Raw genomic sequence first — 22,569 nt, forward strand, 5'->3', positions numbered from 1 at the left:
AGTGAGCAATGTAGCTGTTTGCAGTTTCCAAAACTACTAGGAAAGCACACGCTCACCAGGGACCCTTTTCCTTTTTTAATTCTCCCTACTCCTTGTCCATTGTTTCCATCTTTTCTCTATGTGTATTTGTTTCTTTTTCTTCCCTCTCAAGTCCTCTGTTTTTACCTTATAATTGCCAGTAATACAGACAGGCATTCCTCAGATGTGCTAGTCAGTCAGTCAGAATTCCTACCTAGAACTAGTCACACAATAGGTCTTTTAACCTCAAATACTTTAGAACAATACAATTGTTCTAAACAAGATTTGCTGACTGAAATATTATACAGACAAAAATTGGCATACATGTAAATAAATGTTTTTATACAAACCAGTATTTTATTCATCACAATAGGATCTAAATTAAAAAAAAAAAAAACAGCACGCATAGATCTGAAATATTTATTCCACTTATAGACAATGCACAGAATGCATATGGGTTGCTGATCCAAGAATTTCATAGCCAGATTAGGTACGGTCTGCCAACAGATTGAGAACCAGACTTTGGTGTGTCACAGAACCACCTGGAAAGTCTGTTAAAACCCCACATGCCCAGGCCCCAGGCCCTAACCACATCTGGGCTGTAGTTCAGTATTTGTCCAATAGATGTCTTCACTCTTCTACCCATCAAAGGAAAGACACTCCAGTAAACAATACAAAATCTAACCACCTAACAATGTAATTCCACTACAAACAGAAAATACAGGATTAAATTTTATTTTTCCTTCTTTAGCTTTTATTTGGGGGAATTATTTACCTGCTATTGACGGAATCATGGTCATGAACAAAATGGAAAACTAATCACAAATATTTCTGGATAGGAAAACCATTTTAATATTACTGTATCTCAAATCTAAGACGCCACCAATTGTATAGCAAACTACTGTTCAATGTGCTGGAGAGAAAAGAAGGGAATGCCTCCAAATAAATCGTGACTCAAAGATTCATTTAGAATTTTTATTTTATATTGATTGCAAGATTCTTTTTTACTTATTTAACCATAAAAGTTTAACCATATACAACCCTAAACTGTTTTTACAACTTTCCTCATACCAATAACTTTTTGTTTCAGTGCAGATTCACACCACAGTATTACTGAGGGGGCACTGAACATCAATTAAAGTTAACAAGAAAAATAGCAACAATGCTCACAACATGGGCTTCAGTGGTGACAAAATGAGCAGCTGTGACCGTGTGAGGGCACAGGTCCAGCAGGACTGCAGCCTTGCTGACAGGGACTCCAAGATACCACCAAGGGAAAGTGAGAGGGAAAGTCACTCAGTCATGTCTGACTCTGCAACCGCATGGACTGTAGCCCACCAGGCTCCTCTCTCCATGTGGATTCTCCAGGCAAGAGTACTGGAGTGGGTAGACATTTCCTTCTCCAGGGGATGTTCCCGACCCAGGGATTGAACCTGGGTCTCCCGCATGGCAGGCAGACCCTTAACTGTCTGAGCCACCAGGGAAGCCCCATCAAAGGTAAGACTTAATTTCACAACGTTAAAATGGGGAAAACTGAGTCTTGGAATTGAAATTACTGCTGTTTTTCAGAGGTGGGTGATAATTTAATAAGAATAAAACCTATGGATGTCTCAGTGTTGTCAACTTATAATTCTTTCTACCTTTCTTGACATACTGGTGCTATAATGTACAACAGTCATTTCAAGTCACCACTCATCAACAGATTAGAGCCATTAAGAGTCTTTACTAGACTTCCTTGATCACTTGTAACACCCCCTCCCCCATCTATGCTCAAAACAACCAGAGTAAATTTTAAAAGCTAAACCAGATCTTATCACTCCCTTGATTAAACACTGTGGCAGTTTTCCCTTGGACTTTGAATAAAACTGTTGCATTACCTGCAAGGATCATGGAGGCGAGCACTTTGTCTCCAGAGGGCAGGGACTGTGTTCACTGTGGCTTCCCCGCGCTCTGCACCAGGTGAGCACCCAATGGACACCTGATGAGTGGAATGAACGGACCTGGCCCCGGCGACCTCTTCAACATCCAATCTCATGCCCACCTCCCCGAGACAATATGGTTTTGCCTTCTCGTCTCCTCGCTGTCTGCTCAAACTCCTTCCCCTCAGGCCTTTGAAACCGTTATCCTTCTCCGGGGTTAGGGTTAGGGTTAGGACATGATTTTACACAAATGCTCAGAAAGACCATTTCATCTTTCTTCAGTGTTCCCTTAAAGGGCACCTCCTCAAAGATGCTTGCATACCCTGTTAATCCCTTCTCTCGACATAATCAGACTCAACTAGTTTATGTCATCTCATAATTATCAGTTCACTGTCTCTCACCAGATTTTTAAGTTCTGGAATGGCACAGACCATGTGTTCTGACATGAAAAATGTTAAGAAGTGTATACCCAGTGCCTATCCCAGGATTGAATATAAACTAGAGGCTCCACGGACACCTGCCGAGTAAACGGGAACAGAAAGGTGATGCTAAGTGCCTCTAGCACCTTACTATTCTGGAAACAATCTTTATGTAACAGTCGAGCCACAAATTGCAAAACTCCACCCCAAACAATCATTTTAACTTTTGTTAATTATTTTTTCTAACATACACACATTTAATTATTCAAGCGTCCTGCTATGGCAATGAAGATTCTTTCCTATTTCAAGATTATATTAAAAGCTTTTTACTTACATTTTCTTCTAGCTGTTTTCATTTTTTAAAAAGTAACTTTATTTCATCTAGAATTTAATTTGATGTGACTATGTAAACTATTTTCCAATGGCCATTATTCCAAAACATACATCATAACTTAAAACTACATTATTTTTTAAAATAGAATAGAAATTCTGTCTCATCAATTTAGCTATCTATTACTGTGCCAGTACCACACATTTTAATATCATTGAATATAAAATACATTTGCTTAAACAAGTGTTCCAATACTGAAGAAACTATGTTTCTTCACTGTTCACAATGTGAAAGTTAGCTGAAGTCTCTGACCTCATAGAGAGAATCAGAGCTGTCAATTTTTTTTTAATTCAACTTAAGATGAATTCTTCAGTTATGCTTTCTTAAAATGAAGTATTACATAGAAAAGTGAAACATTACCAGTAGTCACAGTGGTCAGCTAAAGCCCAAGTTTCCTCTCTAGAAAATAAGTGATAGTTTGCCTCTATGTCATTCCTCCCGCTGTGCCTCCATGGCAGCAGATGATTTTTATCATGTATCTTTTACAGCAAGGCAACAGTTTCCATAGAAACCACAGGGCAAACATCCATTACTGCTGCCCAGGACTTTACAGGCATACTTAAAACTGAGGTCATTGCTCACTTTCAATGATTAATACATTTAAAAATTGAGCAATAGTTAGCTACTCTGATTCTGATTTTGTTGTGTGTGTCTCTATGAACAAATCAAGAGATGAGTAACCAATCAAGAATATTCTGTGCCCCTCTAGGAACAAAATAAGTCTACAAGAGGGGAAAAGAAAAACCCAGAAAGTCATTAAGCTGGTATACATGGTATACAAGCTGGTATACGTCAGCTCACACAAGACAGCAAATCAGAACAGAAATCGGTGCAGAATCTAAGTACCAAAGAAGGAGTTCCCCTTCCACTAGCTCAAGAGAGCACATAAATTCTTCTAGGCCAAGATGCTAACTAATCAGGGAAAAAAGACAGAGTGTCATTACGGCTGAGAAAGTGGCCACTCACCTCTCTCAGCAGAGCGTTCTCTTTCTCCTTCTGTTCCAGCAGGCTTTCAAGGTGGTGCACGTGCATCTCCGCCTCCGCCAGCCTCCGTGTCCTCTCGTGGTCCTCCTCGGTGGCCTTGGCAGACAGCCCCTTGCTCTGCAGCATCTCTAGCAGCTTCTTGATGGACTCGTCGCGTGCGTTCAGGGTCTGCTTCTGAGTCTCGATCCGCAGCTCCATCTCCTCCAGCGTCTTGCGCAGCAGGAACAGCTCCTTGGCCTGCCGCTCGTGCTCCGCGTGCAGCCTCTGGAAGTTCTCCTCCGTCAGCTCCGCCACGCAGGGCTCGCCGGTCCTACTGCTGCTGTCTTGCTGGAACAGCTGGTTCAGGTCCCTCTGGATCCGCAGCTCGTCCTGGAGAGCCTGGATGGTCATCTGCATGTGCTGGGTCCAGACAGAAAAGAAGACCCAGGTCAGCTCTCCTACTTCAGGAGCACAAACAGAGCGGGATCAGGGGAGGCAGGAGGCGGCTACCACAGCTCTCAGAACCCCACACTGAACAAACCAGAAATCGCGTTATTCTGTTCCACACTGTCTTTCCTATCTGTAGTGTTTGTCACTCAGTCATGCCCGATTCTTTGTGACCTCATGAATTGTAGCCCACCAGGCTCTTCTGCCATGGCATTCTCCAGGCAAGAATACTGGAGTGGGTTGCCATGCCCTGCTCCAGAGGATCTTTCCAACCCAGGGACTGAACCCAGGTCTCCCACGTTGCAGGCAGATTCTTTACCATCTGAGCCACCAGGGAAGCCCTTACAATCTGTAAAATGTCAGTAATTTAACTTGTGTTTATCATCAACAGGAAACAAGGTGACTCCAGCAACTCTTCACTGTGCTTAAGCTACGACTAAATGAAGATACTCTTCAAAATTAATAGAGTGTATTAGCTAGAACTGAAGGAAAGGAAAGGGGGAAGACAGGGGAAATCTATAGGAATGCAAACATACCATAAAAAAGTTTCACCAGAAACCACAAGGGATACCAAAATACAAAATGACTTTTAAGTGCTTTACAATTAAATTTCCACAGTAAATAATAAATGTAAGAGTGCATGCCAGCATGGCTGAGTCACTTCACTGTTCACCTGAAACTATCACAACATTATCCCAATAGAAAATAAAAAAAGTTTTTAAAAAGTACATGTCAGAATGTGCTTAGCACTCTAAATGTTCATTCATTTAATCCTCACTGTAACACACGCACTATAATTTGAATTTTATTGATGATGACACCAATCATACAGAGACTTAAATAACTCACCCCAAGATCACACAGCAACAGGGCTGGCATCAAATTAAAGCAATCCTCCCAGCCCGTGGATGCCAGTACCCACAAGTACCAAGATAACTTGAAGCTTTAACCACAAAAAACAAAACACAAAATAACGAGACTGTGGGAGCTATTGATTCAGAAGAGGGTAACAATATAGGTGAGTAATTATATGAAGATGTCTGTGCAGATGAACTCCTAAAACGTTGCGGAGGGTGTATCTTTAGCTATATCCCTAAAGACAGTATGTGAACCTCTAATCTGAATTGATAAATTCTAGAACGTTATGCTGCTGCTGCTGTTTAATCGCTAAGTCGTGTCCAACTCTTTGCAACCCGATGAAACGTAGGCCACCGGGCTCCTCTGTGCTTGGGATTCCCCAGGCAAGAATACTGGAGTGGATTGCCACTTCCTCCTTCAGGGGATCTCACTGACCCAGGGATCAAACCTGCGTCTTCTGCATCTCCTGAATTAGCAGGCGGAGTCTTTACCACTGGGCCACCTGGGAAGCCCCTAGAACACTATACAAAGAATTCAAAAGGAAGCTATATCGAGAACCCTATTTTTAGAAATGAAGAAGCAACAAGAGAAAATCACTCTTTGTAGGCAGGTATTCAAGCCTGGCAGTGTGCCATGCTGGACGGAAACTAGCCCCAAATCAGAAGACACCAGCTTCAGTTCCAGCTCTCGTACCAAACAGCTACCTAATTTGGGCATATGGTCATCTTTTATAGTTTCAGATTTCTTGTATTTAAAATGAGGATAGAAATACCTGCACCATGTTTTCACAGAGCTAATGACATCACGGAAACCAGTGTACATTAAAACATACATTGTTCAGTATTTTTGGCAAACTCTAAAACAGTAGTAAATATCTCAAGGAAATGATCTGGCAAGTGTACAAAGATGCTCATTGTTGTTTAAACCACTGACAAAATTACAAACCACCTAAAGGGATATTAATAGGTGATGAGTTGAGTAAATGAGAAATGACCACCCAGTTTAATACCATGCATCAATGTTTTAAAATGCAGGTTTATATTTACTGATAAAAACTATAATCACAACATATTAAGTATAAAAAAAAAAAGCAGACTACATAATAGCAAGTATAGGATGATCTCAATTCTAATTTTTATAAAAGTATATACATGCACAGAGAAAAAGACTTCAGAGATGCCTGCTTCTCTGTGTTCAATTTACTACCACTTTGGTGAAAAGGGACAGACAATAAGTATTTACTATAAGTAAAAAATAAAATATTCATAAGAAATAAAAATACCTCTGGAATTTTACACAATTTAATTGTTATTTTGGGGACAGAAGGCAGGGAGGGAGAGAGAGTAGGAGGGAAGGAAGGCGGAAGGGACTGGAATGACAGGAACAACCTGTAAGAAACTTTATTCTATTCTGCATAAAAATGTTTTTAACTGAGGTAAAATTGAGATTGAAAAAATTTTAATGATAGCTTTGTGCATGTGTGCTAATTTGCTTTAGCCATGTCTGACCCTTTGAGACACTATGGACTGCAGCCCACCAGGTTCCTTGAATACTGATGTGGGTTGCCATTTCCTCCAACCTAGGGATCGAACCCTCATCTCTGATGTCTCCTGCATTGGCAGGCAGGTTCTTTACCACTAGCACCACCTGGGTATTGAGACATAATTCACATATACCATCAAATTCCCTGGTTTAAAGTGTGTATATAAATCAGCAGTTTTCAGGGTATTAAAAGTTCTACATCAATCACTACTATCTAATTCGAGAACACTGCCATCACCCCTTAAGAGATAGACATTTGCAGTCACTTCCCATCTTTCTTGCCTCCTAACCCTCCTCTTCAATTTGAAGGGTTCAAGAGAATGGATGGATGTACTACATAGATGGATGTACTAGCCACTCAAAAGTTAAATTAAAAAAAAAAATGCCTACTAATACTTTTCAGCCTCAGATAGGAATGAAATTCTGACACATGCTACAGCATGGGTGAACCCTGAGGATATTATGTCAAATGAAATAAGCCAGTCACAGAAGACAAATATTATACAATTCCACTTACATGAGGGATCTGGGGCAGTCAGATTTAAAGAAACAGAAAGTACAGGAGTGGCTGCCAGGGGCTGGGAAGGAGGAGGGAGGCGGCAGACAGGAAGTGACTGCTTGATGAGCACAGAGATTCAGTTTTACAGGATGACAAGAGCTCCGGAGGTAGATGGTGGTGACGGCTGCACATCAGTGTGGATGCACCTATTAACTGTGCACCTGAAAACTGGTTAAGATGGTAAATTCAAGATGGTTAATGTAAGATGTGTGTGTGCGCGCATGCGCAGGCACGTGAGTGCACTCAGTTGTGTCCGACTCTTTGCGACCCCATGGACTGTAGCCCACCAGGCTTCTCTGTCCATGGGATCTTCCAGCCTAGGGATGGAACTCAAGTGTCCTGCATCTCTGACATTGACAGGCAGATTCTTCACAACTGAGCCACCAGGAAAGCCTGAAGTACTTTATGGCAGTTTAAAACCTGGGGAAAAAATATGCTTGTCACAGAATTCCAATGTGTTGATATTAATAATTTACTTGTAACTACTGATAATTAGGTTGGTCCTCATTCTTCACTATTGTAACAGGCACCTTCATATGTACATCTATGCACATAAATCCAGATTTTTATTGGAGATGAATTCTGAAAAGTGGAAATGCTGGATCAGAGGGTATAAACAGTTATAATTTTAACACAGACAACAAATTATCTCTAAAAAGGTTTGTATCAGCTTCTGCCAAACAATGTCTGAGCACTTTCCCATATTTTTGACAGCAGGGTATTTTCTTTCTTCTCTTTCTTTTTCGGGCTTTTTTTTGATTACAAGTGAGACTAAACATCTATTCGTCTATCTACAGGTGCCTCTGTGACTCACCTGTTCTTGTTCTTTCCCATTTTGTTTGGGGACATTTAACCTTTCTCCTAACCCACTTCAAGAGGTTTTTATATTTGGAAAATAACGTTCCACGTGCTGTGCATGTTACAAATATATTTCCAAATCTGTTTTTCTTTTAACATAGTTTATGGCAAGTTTAAATGGATCATTTTTTGAATGCCAAGATAAGAGCCTTTTCTTTTATAATTTCTGATTTGAGTATTATGCTTAGCAAGTAGTAAAGATTCAATTATGGTAGTCTTCAACCTCTTGAAAAGCACTGCTTTTTCTTGTGAAAAATGAATTAACAAAAAAATTATCAGGTATCTGAATTCAGGAATATCATTTTTAAATACACTTAACTGCCCACATCACACTGTAAAGATTCTTCAACAGCTGCTGGAGTTCAAATCAATTCCTAGTTTCATTCTTTATCTTTGGAAGTCAAAAACAACCAAATAAATTCTGACCAAATTTACCCCAAAGGGATGTACCAGAAGTTAAATTTAACAACGAAATTGATTCCTAGTTACAACTGTTTGTCTGTTCTGAACATCCATCATCGAATTCATTTAATTCAGGAGAAACAGACGCTGACCACAGCTCATGGACTCACTTACCCACTTGTGATTAAACTTGTGATTAAACTAGCATGGCAACCACTATTCTGGTGAAGGAAGAAAATACAATTGCCAGTGTGCCCTGCTTCTTCAGCTCTGCTTCGCCCACCCCACTGGGATACAGAATGAAAACGATGCTCTGAACTGGTGACCTCGAAGGCTATGCAGCAATTTTCTCCACTGAAATGGGAATCAACACCCCTTCTTCTTCGGGCTACATTCAAGCTAGCTTCATTTTGTAAGAATCCCTGCCAACAACCTTGGAGGAGAAAGCGGCAGAGGCGAGAAGCCAGGCCTGCTCTAGCACGTGACACAGAAGACGAAGTGAGCACAGCTACACACAGCACAGACATTTACCGCAATCAACCAAAAAGAGACGTGCCGGATTCCGGAGGAAGATGTCACGTGTCAGGTAACAGGAGACGTGCTAGTTGACAACTCCGCTCAGGACACTCTCCAAAGTGATCTCACACTTCTCACCTTCCAGACTTTATACCGACCCTCACAGGCCGGCTTCTGTTCACTCTCATACTCAGCTTGATCTGGAAGATGGGAAAACTGCTTAAAGTTTGCTCTACGGCAAGAAAAGCTTTTTTTCTTTTTAAAGAAAAGAAAAAAATTTTCAACCCATAGGATCTTCTCTCTCTGAAAGAAGGAATGAGAGAAAGGATAGAAAAGACTGAGAAGAATCCTAACTTCTCTCCTCTCATCCTACATCCTGAAATGGCATCTTTCCCTGAGAATTCCCACAAAATACAACTACTTCTTTCTTCCTACCAAAAATTTGATGTCAAAGATTCCTATAAAAATTATATTGGAGATAAGGACACTGAAAATCTGAAAGCAACAATAACCAGTACTTTCAAGAGTCTCCTTTCTGTCCTCTTCCTATTTACTGAAAAACTAAATAAGCAAGTTTCTTTTTTCTATCAGGTATCTGAAAAACAAAAAAGTCATACAGGGATACCTGATTCATAATCAATGTTTAAACTGTTTTTAAACTAAATATATGAACTGGGATAGATGCGTATGTAATTTTTTTTCTGACAACTTTTAAGAACAAATTCTTTGATCTCCGTATTATAAGCAAAATTGACTTTTTGAAATAACACTTGATCCAAGGTTATCTAAACTGAAACAAGAAAGGTTCACAAAGGAATATCTGATGACATTAGTGAACCTAAAATATTTCATGTTTCTAACACAGGTTTAAGCAGAAGAAAATTTGAATCCCAACCTACAGACAAGTGCCACAAAAACATGAAACCTACGGGAACCCAAGAAAAGTGTTTTCTCCTAAGAGGAAAAACTAACCCCGAGTGTGTTTCAGTACCAGAAGAAAAACGGATTTTAAGAGGACTCTGGCCACCCTGGGAGTTCTCTCCATCAACAAGAGCTAGTAATTAACTTGAAAGAGTCCATTTCAGACAATTCTGCCCACAGAGGCGGTGCTGTTGAAAAATAAACTTAACCAAACACTGAAGAACAGAGAAGAAAATAAAAGTGTAACTAACCCCTTCCTGATGGAAGAAAGATCTTTATCAGCTACCATGCAGTAGGCATTATCTCCCTGCCAGAGACACAATGGCAGATGGGCATAACAAACACAGCCTGTGTCCACATCAAGGTAGATAAGGTAGTTTTTAATCCCAGCAACAACAAACATACACATGCACACAATTATAACTGCAAACAGGGATAAAAGCTATAAATTCAAGGTAGTAAGAGATAAGAGAAGATTTGGGGCTGGGTGAGCTCTGAAGAAGTTAACTTCTGTTAACTATTTAAAGACACAACAGGTATCCTTACTTAGGTAAAGACTCTGAAGGAGGAGGGGACAGAGGAACGAAGGAGGAGGAGCACCAGGGAAGTGTGGCAAGAGGTGGAATGGCTTTTAAGGGCAACAGGAAGCCCTGAGAAAGTTCTGAGCAGAGAATGACCATCTCCACCATCATCACTAATAGTCACCACGCGCCAGCCACGTGCCAGGCACACAGAGTCACATGAGGTAAGACTGAATATCCATTTTACAGATGAGGAAACTGAGGTTTAGAGAGACTCAGCAGCCTGTGAGGGTCACATAACTAGTGAGCGAGCCAGGATTCACACATCACAAGTGCATTTTCTAAAGCTCCAGCTGGCTGCGATGAGGCTGCACACTTGGGGAACGAAAGACTGGATAAAATCGGGAGACCTCAGCCAACAGTGACAGGACTGAAATATGACAGTACTCTGGGGGTGGGAAACGGATGATTTACAGAAATACTTCAGAGGAAAAAAATATCAGGATTTGACTGGCAGGGTGGGAAAGGAGGGTGGTGGCAATCAAGGAAGATTCTGAAGTTTCTGACTTAAAACACCACGGACAAGCTGGTGGAACCATAAACAAAAATGGGGGAAAATAAGCAAGGACCAGAACTGAGAAGAGATCTTGAGCTGAATGTGAGGTGCTTCTGAGATGCTGAGAAAAGGTTTAGGGAGCAACTGTGCACGTGGGTCTAGAGCTTCGAGGAATGAATTGAGCTAAAGATACAGGTGTGTATGGCTGCGTCGCTTTGCTCTGCACCTGAAACTATCACAACAGTGTTAACGGCTCTACTCCAGTGTAAAATAAAAAGTTTTTTTTTTTAATGAATTAAACTAATTATTAAAATTCTTGGGAAAAAAAAATAAAGATAAAAGTTGTGGAAGCTCTGATACACAGATTTGTCAACTGAGGCCAAAGTAGTTAAGGAGCCTCCCTAGGAAAAGAAAACAGAGTAAGAGGAGATAGTCACGGGCCTGATTCAACACTAGATGCAGGCAGAGGAGGGGCTGGCAAAGGAGACAAGAAGAGCAGTTTGGAAAGTGAGCAGAAATCAGGAACACAGCATCACAGAAGGTGAAGGACATGGATAAGGACCCTTCCTCAAGGTTAGGGGAGAACACGAAGCAAGAAGGATTTGGCTTCAATTGGGCTGAAGCCAATTTGGGCTTCTTTGGGTTCAATTCCTGGTTCCAACAGGACAAGCTGAGTGAAGTTCCTTAAACACTCTGAGCCCTACTTGAGTGACCTACACTATGAGCACTGCAGGTTTATACAATAATCAGCAGAAGACAGAACACCTATCCCACTGCCAACTGTCAATAAGTGGCAGCTGCTGCTGCTGTTTGTACTAATTAAATCAAAAGGTCTGGTTAGTGGCTCATAGAACCCGGCCCTAAGAAGCCCCAGGGGTTCTAAAGACCATCTTCAGGGACAGCCTGGCAGGGCCACACCCAGGCACCTGGGCCCCCAGTCCTGCCTCAATCCGAGCAGTCTGCTTTCTTTTTCATTTTACTCCTTCAGAGAAGTTTTATTTCCATACCTGAATAATATCCATTTCAAAACATGGGTCTGTGGCTTAAAATGTTTTTCACAAAGCACTGACTGGATCATCTCAATAGTCCTTTCAAGTTATCTAGACTATTAGCTCATAACGCTTCACACCAAAGTAAAATATGCAAGAAATAACAACAAAACAACTTGTCTGGTAGCATAATCCCTAACATGAACCTTTTAATTTATGATAATTACTAAATAAGAATAAAGGTTATAAATCAACTAGCTCTGTGTATCTACTGAAAACTGTACTGGGGTCAGTGCCATTCCTGTCACTGAAGCACCACAGTCTTAAAATCAGCAATTTTTTTGTTCGTTTGCTTAAGATTACAACTGCCATGAAGAGTGAGGAAAAGAGTTAAAAGAGTTAAGCACCACTAAAATCACATAGGGCTTTCTCTTCCATGAAAAGTAATGTTGGCTAGTGTTTGCAAATGACTTGTTTTCTTTTCGATAAGCCCTGTGTGAAGGAACCGCTTAAGAGAGCGTCAGAACATCTGCCTGGACTTTTCTCACTGAAATCGGTACCTCTAAAAACTCAGTGTCCTTTTCCTGTGCCATTGATGGTTTGTAACTAATCACTTTCTCTGTCATTGCTGTGTCTGGTCCTCTTGGCTAATTACCCCACGCTCCTCCGTTTATTCTGTTGAGCAATGGCTGCTCTGGTGCAGCTGAAAATTCTCAGGGGAGCTCCATGACACAGATGTCCTAATACCTCGTCTTCAAGTGGGACAAATGTTTTACAGAGCCTTGCTGATCTTTGTCCCAGACACTGGTTGCCTTTTTTCATCTAGAACATGATCAAAAGTGTACTATATTTTTAAAAATGTACTGTATAACATCATTTTTAAACTACAACTTTAGAATTTATATAGTAAAAGTCAGTTCTCTTAAAATGACAGAATTTGCTAGTGGTTAGAATTTTCAGTGGCAGATTAAACAGCAAATATTAAGACAGGCTGTACTTTTTTTTAAAGGCCTTAGTTACAGCTTTCTTTTTATGTATTTTAAAACTATGCTTTTGAAATATTCTTGATATTCTTATGACAGTGCATAAAGGAAATTCTGAGCAATTAAATAGGAGCTGATGATGATCAACAGCTGTCTTCATTTTAACAGCTCACCTAATGATGAAGAACAAAAGAAGTGCATCTAGAAGATTTGGTATAAAATGAAATGACCTCTGAAAGGGTGGTTGATTTACTTGTGCTTATACTGGTGCAGGCTGCCCTATTTTAGACAGGGAAGGTCTCTTTGAAGAAGAACCATTTAAGCGGACACCTGAGGCAGCCAGCATATAAGAAGAGTGTGGTAAGAATGTCTGACAGCACATAAGAATAGAGTTGAGAATGGCAATATATATACATATATGCATGTGTGTATATATATATATATATATGTATGTGTATATGTATGTGTGTATACATGTGTATGTGTGTATATGTGTTCGCATGTGTGTGTACATATATGTGTGTGTGTGTGTGTACATGTCTGTGTGTGTATAAAGGAAAATTTTTTCAATGCCCAGTCAGTCATTAATACAAATTATAAACCTGCTATAATCCATCAATATGGTCCTGGAAAAAATATCAACAAAGAGATCAATGGAACAAATCTCACAATAATTAAGCCCTTAAGAAAAATGAAATGCCACACAAAAAGGAAACAGACTGATCACAGTATTTAGAAAGCTTTTCAGTTATCAGGAAAACATCAAAATAAGTATGTTCTCCCCATATGCAATAAAAAATAAGTTCCAGGAAGATTAAAGAACTAGGTATAAAATGTAAATTAATCAGCAAATAAAAAGAAGAAAATATAAACATTTAATGATACTCAGAGAAGGGATTTCTAAACAAAAAAATAAATGTAAGAAATTACCAAAAAATTACAAATACAAATATAAGAAAAGTATGTTACGCTTTACTGCTTAGAAACCTAGAACTACATAAATCAAAAATCAAAAACTAAGGAGCAAATGACAAAACTAAAAATTATTCACAACGGTGAAAGAACCTTATCTTTACTGTTGACAAAGCCCATATAAGTCAATGAAATACTAAGACCTTCCTGTCCCCAAGAGAGATTAACAAATAAGAATGTACCAATCACAGCAATAAACACAGCAATAAACATGTGTCAATAAACACATGAAAATGTAAACAAAGAATTGCAAAGGAAAACAATATGTTTAACCTAGCCCTAAATAGCTAAGTTTTTTTCAGGCAGAAAGTTTTTGAACATTATATGAGCAGGTAAGGTAAAACATGCATTCTTTACACACCTGCTGGTGATCATCTAAAGTGGTCCAATCCTTCTGGGAAGTGTGTCCGTACTCATCTCTTGCATTTTACAAGCACAACAGTGTCACCCTTAGGAAGCAGAACCTATCTGCTAGCAATGTTGTTTTTCTCTCCAAATATAAGGCAGATAATATAGTAATTTGTAGGGTCATTTTCATAACATTTTCTCACTACAAAGTTAATAAATACATGTGTTAAACATTTTAAGAATACATAAATTTATATGGGAAAAACCCTCCTATAATTACATCAATCCTCTTTGATTAATGGTTCCTTTTTTCTTAACCTATCACAGGAAAATAATCAGAAATGTGAAAATGTGTTAATAAAGATGACCATCACAGTAATACATATAACAAAAAAATTGAAAAGGCCTAAACATCTTACAGTAGAATGGCTAAAAATATGATTTTATGTAGTCACTTAAAATAATGCTCCTGAAGAATATGCACTACCAGAAGAGAAATGCTTATTTACCTCACATTAAATTTTAAAGATAGTACAGAGAGAGAGAGTGTGTGTCTGTGTGTACACATATAGACAAGTACACACATAAATACAATCCCCACTAGGTATGTAATTACAGGAGTTTATTTTTTCCTACACACGTTTATGTACTCTTAAAATGTGTATCGTATGTATTTATTACTTTGTAATGAGAAAAAATGTTCTAAAAATGACTTTGTACAAATCACTGTATTATCTACCCTGTGTTTGGAGAAAGAAGCAACACTGCAAAAATACAGTATCTGCTTGCTAAAGATGACATAATGGTGTTTCATAAAAGAGACTGAATTAAAGAACACAAAGAGCAATATTCTTAACAGCACTTCTCTGATAATATGCCTGCCACATACTCTAAAGTCAGTCTCCAGTCAAGAAACTGATTATAACCACATAAACTATGCAACTCACTGACCTTTCAAATACACACTAATGAAGGACATTTAGAAGCTATTAAGGTACAGTTTTCCTTGAGATTTGGCCTATATGTACAATCTGCCTGCTAGGAAGTCCTTTCCCCATTGAGTGTCATCAAGGTCCTAATCAAGTTCAAAGTTCACATAAGTTTAAAACTTAGGCGGCAAACAACAATGAGATCAATATATAAAAGCTTCATTAGGCAAAATCAATGGGATCCACAGACTCAAGAGAAATTCTCACTTGAGCAATATTCAGAGTTTACAGACACAGACAGAAACAAAGAAACTATGAAATCATCTTCTGCTCCTAACAAAAGCACTGTGGAGAGTTTATGCCTATCATTCAGAAAGTCTGAAGTCCCTGTGTGACATTTGGAAAAAGACTATAATAGGATCTTTGAAATCAGAATGTCAAGCTGACACAACCAGCTAGAGAAATTCCTGCAAAAAGCAATAGCTACGATGGAACACGCTGAGCGTGGCAGGCTCCATAGGACACACACAGTCTGTTCTGCCATAAAGCGTGTTTTTATGTTGTGAATCAGCTCATACACAATCATGGTAAACAGACGACTGTCATTACATCAAAGCTCGTCTGGTTCATAAGCAGTGTTTCCAAGAGCAAAGGGCCAACAGGGGACAGACGCAGAGTCACACCCCGCAGCAGGACCCGCAGACAGGAATCCTTCCAGCTTTCTCTTGGGACACCCACAGCAGGGCTCTCTTTGGACAGGAACGCACCCCAAGCACCCTCAACTCTCTGTTCCCGCCAGGCTGCACTTGGTCTTATGCTCAGAGATCCGTCTCCACCTCCACTTGCTTATTTTTAAGAGTTTTCAGTACCCACCGGAGCAGTCTCCAGCCACAAGGACCTGCAATCCTGGGGCCACTGGAAATGTCTCCTGAGGTACCATTTATTATTATCTCTGCTAACTGCTGTGGCTGCAAAGTCGCACAGATTTCTGAGGAGTCTCCCCCAAACTTTAACTACTTTCCTACAGAAAAATTTCAGAGACACTGGTGACTTTTCAACCTGCCTTATTAATCATGAGCTGTAAAATCAATCTGGTAGTTGACAACCTACGTATTTTTCACTTAAACAATAAAATTTAAAAATACCTAAGTACATCTCCCACAGAGAGAGCCAATGTTTTATCATGAAGATTATGCTTTGATAATTGAGGCATACATATTTTATTACATGATATAAATATAAATATTTCTATAGTGCATTATGATTTTAAAAATGCTTGTATATACATATGTTAGTCACTAAGTCCTGTCTGACTCTTTGTGACCCCATGGGCTGCAGCCCTCCAAGTTCTTCAGTCCATGGAATTCTCCAGGCAAGAGTACCGGAATGGGTTGCCATTCCGTTCTCCAGGGGATCTTCCTGACCCAGGAATCAAACTCAGCTCTCCTGCACGGCAGGCAGATTCTTTACTGTCTGAGCCACCAGGGAAGTCTTAAAAGTGCTTAGCTGATGCCAAATATACATTGCTAAAGTAATTCAAAATACTAGCTGTAACTAAACAGCTTAAAAAGGAAGATTAACTACTGCAAGTTACTAAAAGTTTTCATAAAATGACCCAGTTTTTAAACTCAAAGTGCTACTGAATAAGGCAAGCATTCATTCATATAATGCTCTCAATGGACCAGTCATGTCTAAAATATCGACATCTGACAAACCTGCAAATAGTGTATTTAACCAGGAGTTAGAACTGGGTGCCAAAAAAGGAAAAAAGAAAATAAACTATCAAAATGGAAATTCCTTTCAGAGATTAAAAAAAAATTACGATTTCTTTTAAACAAATCAGCCATTTAAAGTATTTAATACAACATATATGTAGTTTTGCTAAAATTTTAATTTTAATTTTCATAATTTCTTTTAAATTAAAAAAAATCTTTTCAACTACAATACTGAAAACTTGAAAGTAAAAAAAGAATTTAAACAGTGTATATTCATGATTAGATGCTTCAAACTGGCCATTTCCAAAGTATCAAATTAACACAACAGGTGTAAATTTATGACTTAAGATGCTCTAAACATACCAGAGCCAGGTAAGGAACAACACTGCTCCCTACTGGCCAGTCTCTGGTTAGATTTCAAGCTCACTCTTCAATTTGACTGATAAACTAGGGTTAAAGCGATTCAAGTCAGTATCTTAATGAACTTTTTAAGTCCATGATATAGTTCTTTGTTTCTCCTTCCCTAATACCTATTTTGCAGTGCTGCCATAAAGATTAGAATAAATAATGTGAAGACTCTAGCCTTTACTAAATACTCAACAAATGAGTTATCATCTTCGTAAGAACATGTCTTATTAATGGCTGTTTGTAAACTTAAAAAAAAATAATCTATTCACGTGAAATTCACATCACATTTTAAAGTGAATAATTCAGACATTTAATGTACCTGCAATGTTGTGCAACCATCCCCTTTATCTAGTTCCAGAATATTTCCAACACATCAACATTAAAATTCCTTCCTTACCCACTAAGTACTATCTCCCTACCGCACCCTTCCCCAGCCCCTGGTAAGCACCAACTGGTGCTCTAGCTCTCTAGATTAATCTATTGTGGACATTTCATATACATGGGATCATATAATCGGTGACCTTTTATATCCGGCTTCTTTCACTTAACAGAATATTTTGGAGTTACACCCACATCACTGATGGCTTCCCTGGTGGCTCAGTCGGTAAAGAATCTGCCTGCGATGTGGGAGACCTGGGTTCGACCTCTGGGTTGGGAAGATCCCCTGGAGGAGGGCATGGCAACCCACTCCAGTGTTCTGGCCTCGAGAATCCCCATGGACAGAGGAGCCTGGGGGGCTGCAGTCCACGGGGCCGCAGAGAGTCAGATGTGACTGAGCGACTGAGCACAGCACAGCCACATCACAGTATGTATCAGAACTTAATTTCTTTTTATGAATAACATTCTGTTGTATATACCCACTTTATTTATCCATTCATCCACAATAAATATGTGAATTATGGTTACCGGTTTTTGTGAATTATCCTGCTATAAACACGCATATACATGTACTTGTTCTTCAATTCTCAGTTCTTCTGAGTATATATTAATACTTAGGAGTGAAACTGCAAAGTTGTATCATAACTCTATATTTAACTTTTGGAGGAACTGTCACACTGTTTTCTGAAACATTTTATTTACATTCCCACCAGGAGGGTACCAGGGTTCCAGTTTCTAAACATACTCACCAACACTAGTGCTTTTCCTTTTTCAAAAAATCATTATTATAGCCAAGCTAGTGGGTGTGAAGTGGTACCTCACTGGGTTTTGACTTGCATCTCCCTAATGACCAGCGGGGCTTCCCTGGTGGCACAGTGGTAAAGAATCCACCTGCCAAGCAAGAGACAGAGGTTCAGTCCCTGGGTCGGGAAGATCCCCCAGAGAAGGAAATGGCAACCCACTCCAATATCCTTGCCTGGGAAATCCCATGGACAGAGGAGCCTGATGGGCTACAGTCCACTGGGTCACAAAAGAGTTAGTCACAACTCAGCAACTGAATTAACAACTGACTAGTAATGCTGAACATCTTTTCACATGTTTGTGTTCGTAATCGTCTAAGTAGTCTTTCTACGTGTGAAGAAATCCCTTCATTTTGAGGTCTGCTTCCTATCAAGAGTGAAGACTCAAACCCCCACAATGCCTTGTAGCCAGACCCAGGCAGAGGACCCAGACTATGCCAGTTGGATATGTGCACAAAGACTGAGGTGGAACTGAGTAACAAGAGTCAAGAGGCTCTAATTTCCGTTTTCACTGATACAGATGGTGACAGGTGAACCTGGCTCTGGGCGATGGGAACAGAGCAGTTTCCCAGGGATCACAAGGTCGATTCTTGGCTCTGAAGTGGCATCTGCCATCACTTGAAAGGTTCGGTAAAGCAGCAGGAATAGTGGGAGGTCCCTCATCAGCACGTGTAGCATGTTGTAAAAGCCAAGCTTCAAGCCTAATTCTCCAGCCCTACCAGTAATTCTCTGAGTTATTCAATATTCATTTGATAAACTCCTTTTCTATTATATCACTGTTCTGGAAGAAGCATCGAATTTATCCCACCTAGCTCCAAAGAGAAATCGAAGATAAATGTCACGTTGAGTTACACAGGGGCAGGTCTAGTTTGATCTAAGAAAATTTCTAACACTTAGATGTCCACCAAACAAATTTTTTTAAATTGAATACATTACTGCAAACAACCAAATTTTACGTTAGTATGACATCTGTCACAGACTGTGGAGAAGGTGGACGGACAGCAGAAGAGCCGGCCTTCGGGACTTTCACCTCTGTATTTCTACCACGTTTCCTGAGCCACACTGTGGACAACTGAAGGATAAAACCACAGACTGTAGCCTGTTCAGTATCACTCAGTTACTAGTTTACTAGCAACTGATTCTAGCTTTTGTCTTGTAACAATTCCCTTAAATGCTCAGACTAAATCTTACTCTTCCTTCTCTTTTACTTTATTATATAATGAATGCATGTCCCTGTAAGAAAAAAAAGGAATTAGAGATAAACAATAAGAAAAAAAATCCATAATACTCCATCTGAGAAAAATCACTGAAAATATTTTGCTGGGTATCCTTCAAAACATTTTTCCTAAGCTGAAATTCACCTTTTAAGAAAAAAAAAAAAAGATTATAATGCTTACCACATAAATGCACTGTGTATTTTCATTCATAAAGTCCTCATATCTCCCCCTGATGCACTATTTTCATTTTATAAATGAGGAAACCAAGACACAGAGAAGAAAATTAACCTGCCCTAGGTCACCTGATTGGAGAAGGAAATGGTAACCCACTCCAGTGTTCTTGCCTGGAGAATCCCAGGGACAGAGGAGCCTGGTGGGCTTCCGTTTATGGGGTCGCACAGAGTCGGACACTACTGAAGTGACTTAGCAGCAGCAGCAGCAGGTCACCTGAATCATAAGTGGCACATTACCCAGCAGTCTGACCCAACAGTTTTGGGCTTGTAATACTACATGACAATGACTCTACACTGCCTCAAAAAAAATCTGACCACAGTATACCTATATACCGTTTGTATTCCCTAATATATTATGAATAGTTTTCCAATCCAATAATGTTCTTAAATCCTGAAATTGTGGGACATACACTACATATTTTGATACGCTAATTTTTTAAAGTTGTATATAGATATTAATTTTAAGAAACCTTTAACATTAAGTAATACTTATCCTTATGAATAATTCAATTCTTAAAAATAGCCTAGGCCAAAATACACTAGAATTCTGGACCCTCCAAAACTTCATCTTTATGAAACCCCAGAGCATATCTATTTTATAACATGCTTTTAAAAGTCCTCAAATGCTGTCACTGTTTCTCCTTCTCCTCCCTTCTCTTTCTTAAGAAAACTCTCAAAGCACCAGCATACACTGGGCATTCATGGTAGGCACTCAATAAACACTTATTAATGGACTAGCTGGACAATGCCCTGCTGGACAGAGAACAGACAGAAACAAAGGTCATCTTGTGATAGTGAAGGCGGCTGAACCTCCTTTCTCTCATCGGGAAACCACATGGACCCCGTGGACACGAGTCCATCCCAGCGGACGCGCAGGGACACACCACGAGGAAAACCACCAACCTGCCCCTCACTTGGAGTAAATGCTGAACTCTGACCACACAATCTAAGGTCAGTCAATACTCACACAGGCAAGGTACAGACTAGAAGAGTTTTTTTCAAAGGCGGGTGGTGGAGGGGGGATGGAGTGGTGGTGTGAGGTGACAGTCCTAGTCACACACAAGCGACAGGCAAAAGCTTGCAATATGCAGTCCTCGCCAATCCAGGCGCTCCGTGATGTCTGTCACACCGCAGGGCATGGCGGGGTCCTGGAGAACCACATGGCCTGGAAGCAGCCCTCTGCAATGAGGGAAGGCAAGTTCCTGATGATTCAAGTCTGGCTAATCCTCTGGAACTGAGAAGTAGCACAGTTCAAACTTTGAATATGGAATTTTTATAGCATGTAACATTTAAATAATTTTCTCTCTCTGAATTTTCAGATCCTTATCCATGAACACAGGGAATTCTCTCTTTAAGAAAATAGCCTGTTTTTTTCCTGAATGTAGAAGGCCAGGGCACTAGAGAAAACACAGCAAATTACTGGAAACACAATGAGAGCAAATACTGCCTAGAAGGGCAGGGTAGCTTAAAGACCACACTCTCATTTGCAAGGGGGGAAAAAAAAGGATTTCCAGAGAAAAGAGACCAATCTCCCAGACTATGTAGTAACTGGAGCAAACACCTCTGTAACTTGCAAAGACTCTACTTTTGTCTTCTACTACCTACGAATACTCAGAATGGGAGCTGCAAATACGAGCTTGCCTCCTTGTTAAAAGGAAAATGTAAAGGGTCATTTTCCTAAGGTTTACTCTATGAAGAAGATACAGACTTTCAGCAAGAGGGAACAAATATTCCAAGAAGAAGAACAAACACAAAAAGTGTGGAAAGTAGAAAGAAACAAGAGTGTCCACAGGATAATTACAGGAAATATGTGATATTCAGAAAGAATCAACAGAAAAGTGGGTAGATGGGAAGGAGGAAGAGGAACTGAAGCCATACAAAGCTTTTCCTCAAGGTAGTAATCCCATATTTTCCAAAGCCACATACAAATCCTCACTTCAAAGAATGGTGAGGAGAACTGATAGAACCTAGCAAGTGCAGGGAATCCTGTTACTAACTCCAAGATGTCACACACACACAGAGGCGATCAATAATGCTTCTTCTGATCAAGAAGAACAGCATTATTTCAATCTAGCAAAACTAACTTGGCTGGGAAGGTCTCTACCAAAATGAGCCATCTATTTAAAGCAGGACAAAAAAAAGGTAGGTAAGACTAACCAAAACCACTCTAATTATTCCAGAATCAAGCTGACAGCACTGATTATGAATTCAGAGATTTTTTTCCTCTTGTTTTTTTTCCCCTTATTTGGCACAGAATGTCAGTTATATTTAAGGAAGAACAAACTGTTTCAGAACTGAACAAATGATACATCCCAGAACCCAGGGTTCTGGGTTCCTATGTTTTCACAACTGTCACATTTTTATACCACCATACATAGCAGGTTACTCTTTCTGCTCCCGGGTTTCTAGACATACAAATAAATTTGGCTTATTAATTCTGTGAACCATTCAAATAAATTACGTAAGTGTAAAATACGATAAAATGATTGTATATGACAATTTCACTTTTAAATATATAATACTTTTTCATGTTTTTCTCAGATTGAGCATAATGATTCTGACTGCACTTTTCCCCTGTCCTTATCTCACTCTTGCCTACAAGACCGATCGAACAAGTTAACAGCACAGTTACCTCTCCCAGATCATGACAGTTTACCCGAAGGAACACTGACCTCAAGCCCAGGGAACCTGCCATACTTAACTCCTT

The 22,569-nt window shown here is 39.7% G+C and overlaps 1 protein-coding gene across 5 annotated transcripts in view; it reads right to left on the reverse strand.

The window, feature by feature from the left end:
• ERC1 (ELKS/RAB6-interacting/CAST family member 1) overlaps positions 1–22,569 on the reverse strand; it is a 270,574-nt gene that overhangs the window by 208,964 nt on the left and 39,041 nt on the right. For all 5 annotated transcript variants that reach the window (XM_061124651.1, XM_061124648.1, XM_061124649.1 and 2 more), the window contains exon 3: positions 3,714–4,130. In XM_061124651.1, the coding sequence (XP_060980634.1) occupies positions 3,714–4,130 (417 nt within the window). The remainder of the gene's footprint in view (positions 1–3,713; positions 4,131–22,569) is intronic.

The sequence above is a fragment of the Dama dama genome, chromosome 22, assembly GCF_033118175.1.
Source record: "Dama dama isolate Ldn47 chromosome 22, ASM3311817v1, whole genome shotgun sequence".
Classification (NCBI taxonomy): Eukaryota; Metazoa; Chordata; class Mammalia; order Artiodactyla; family Cervidae; genus Dama; species Dama dama.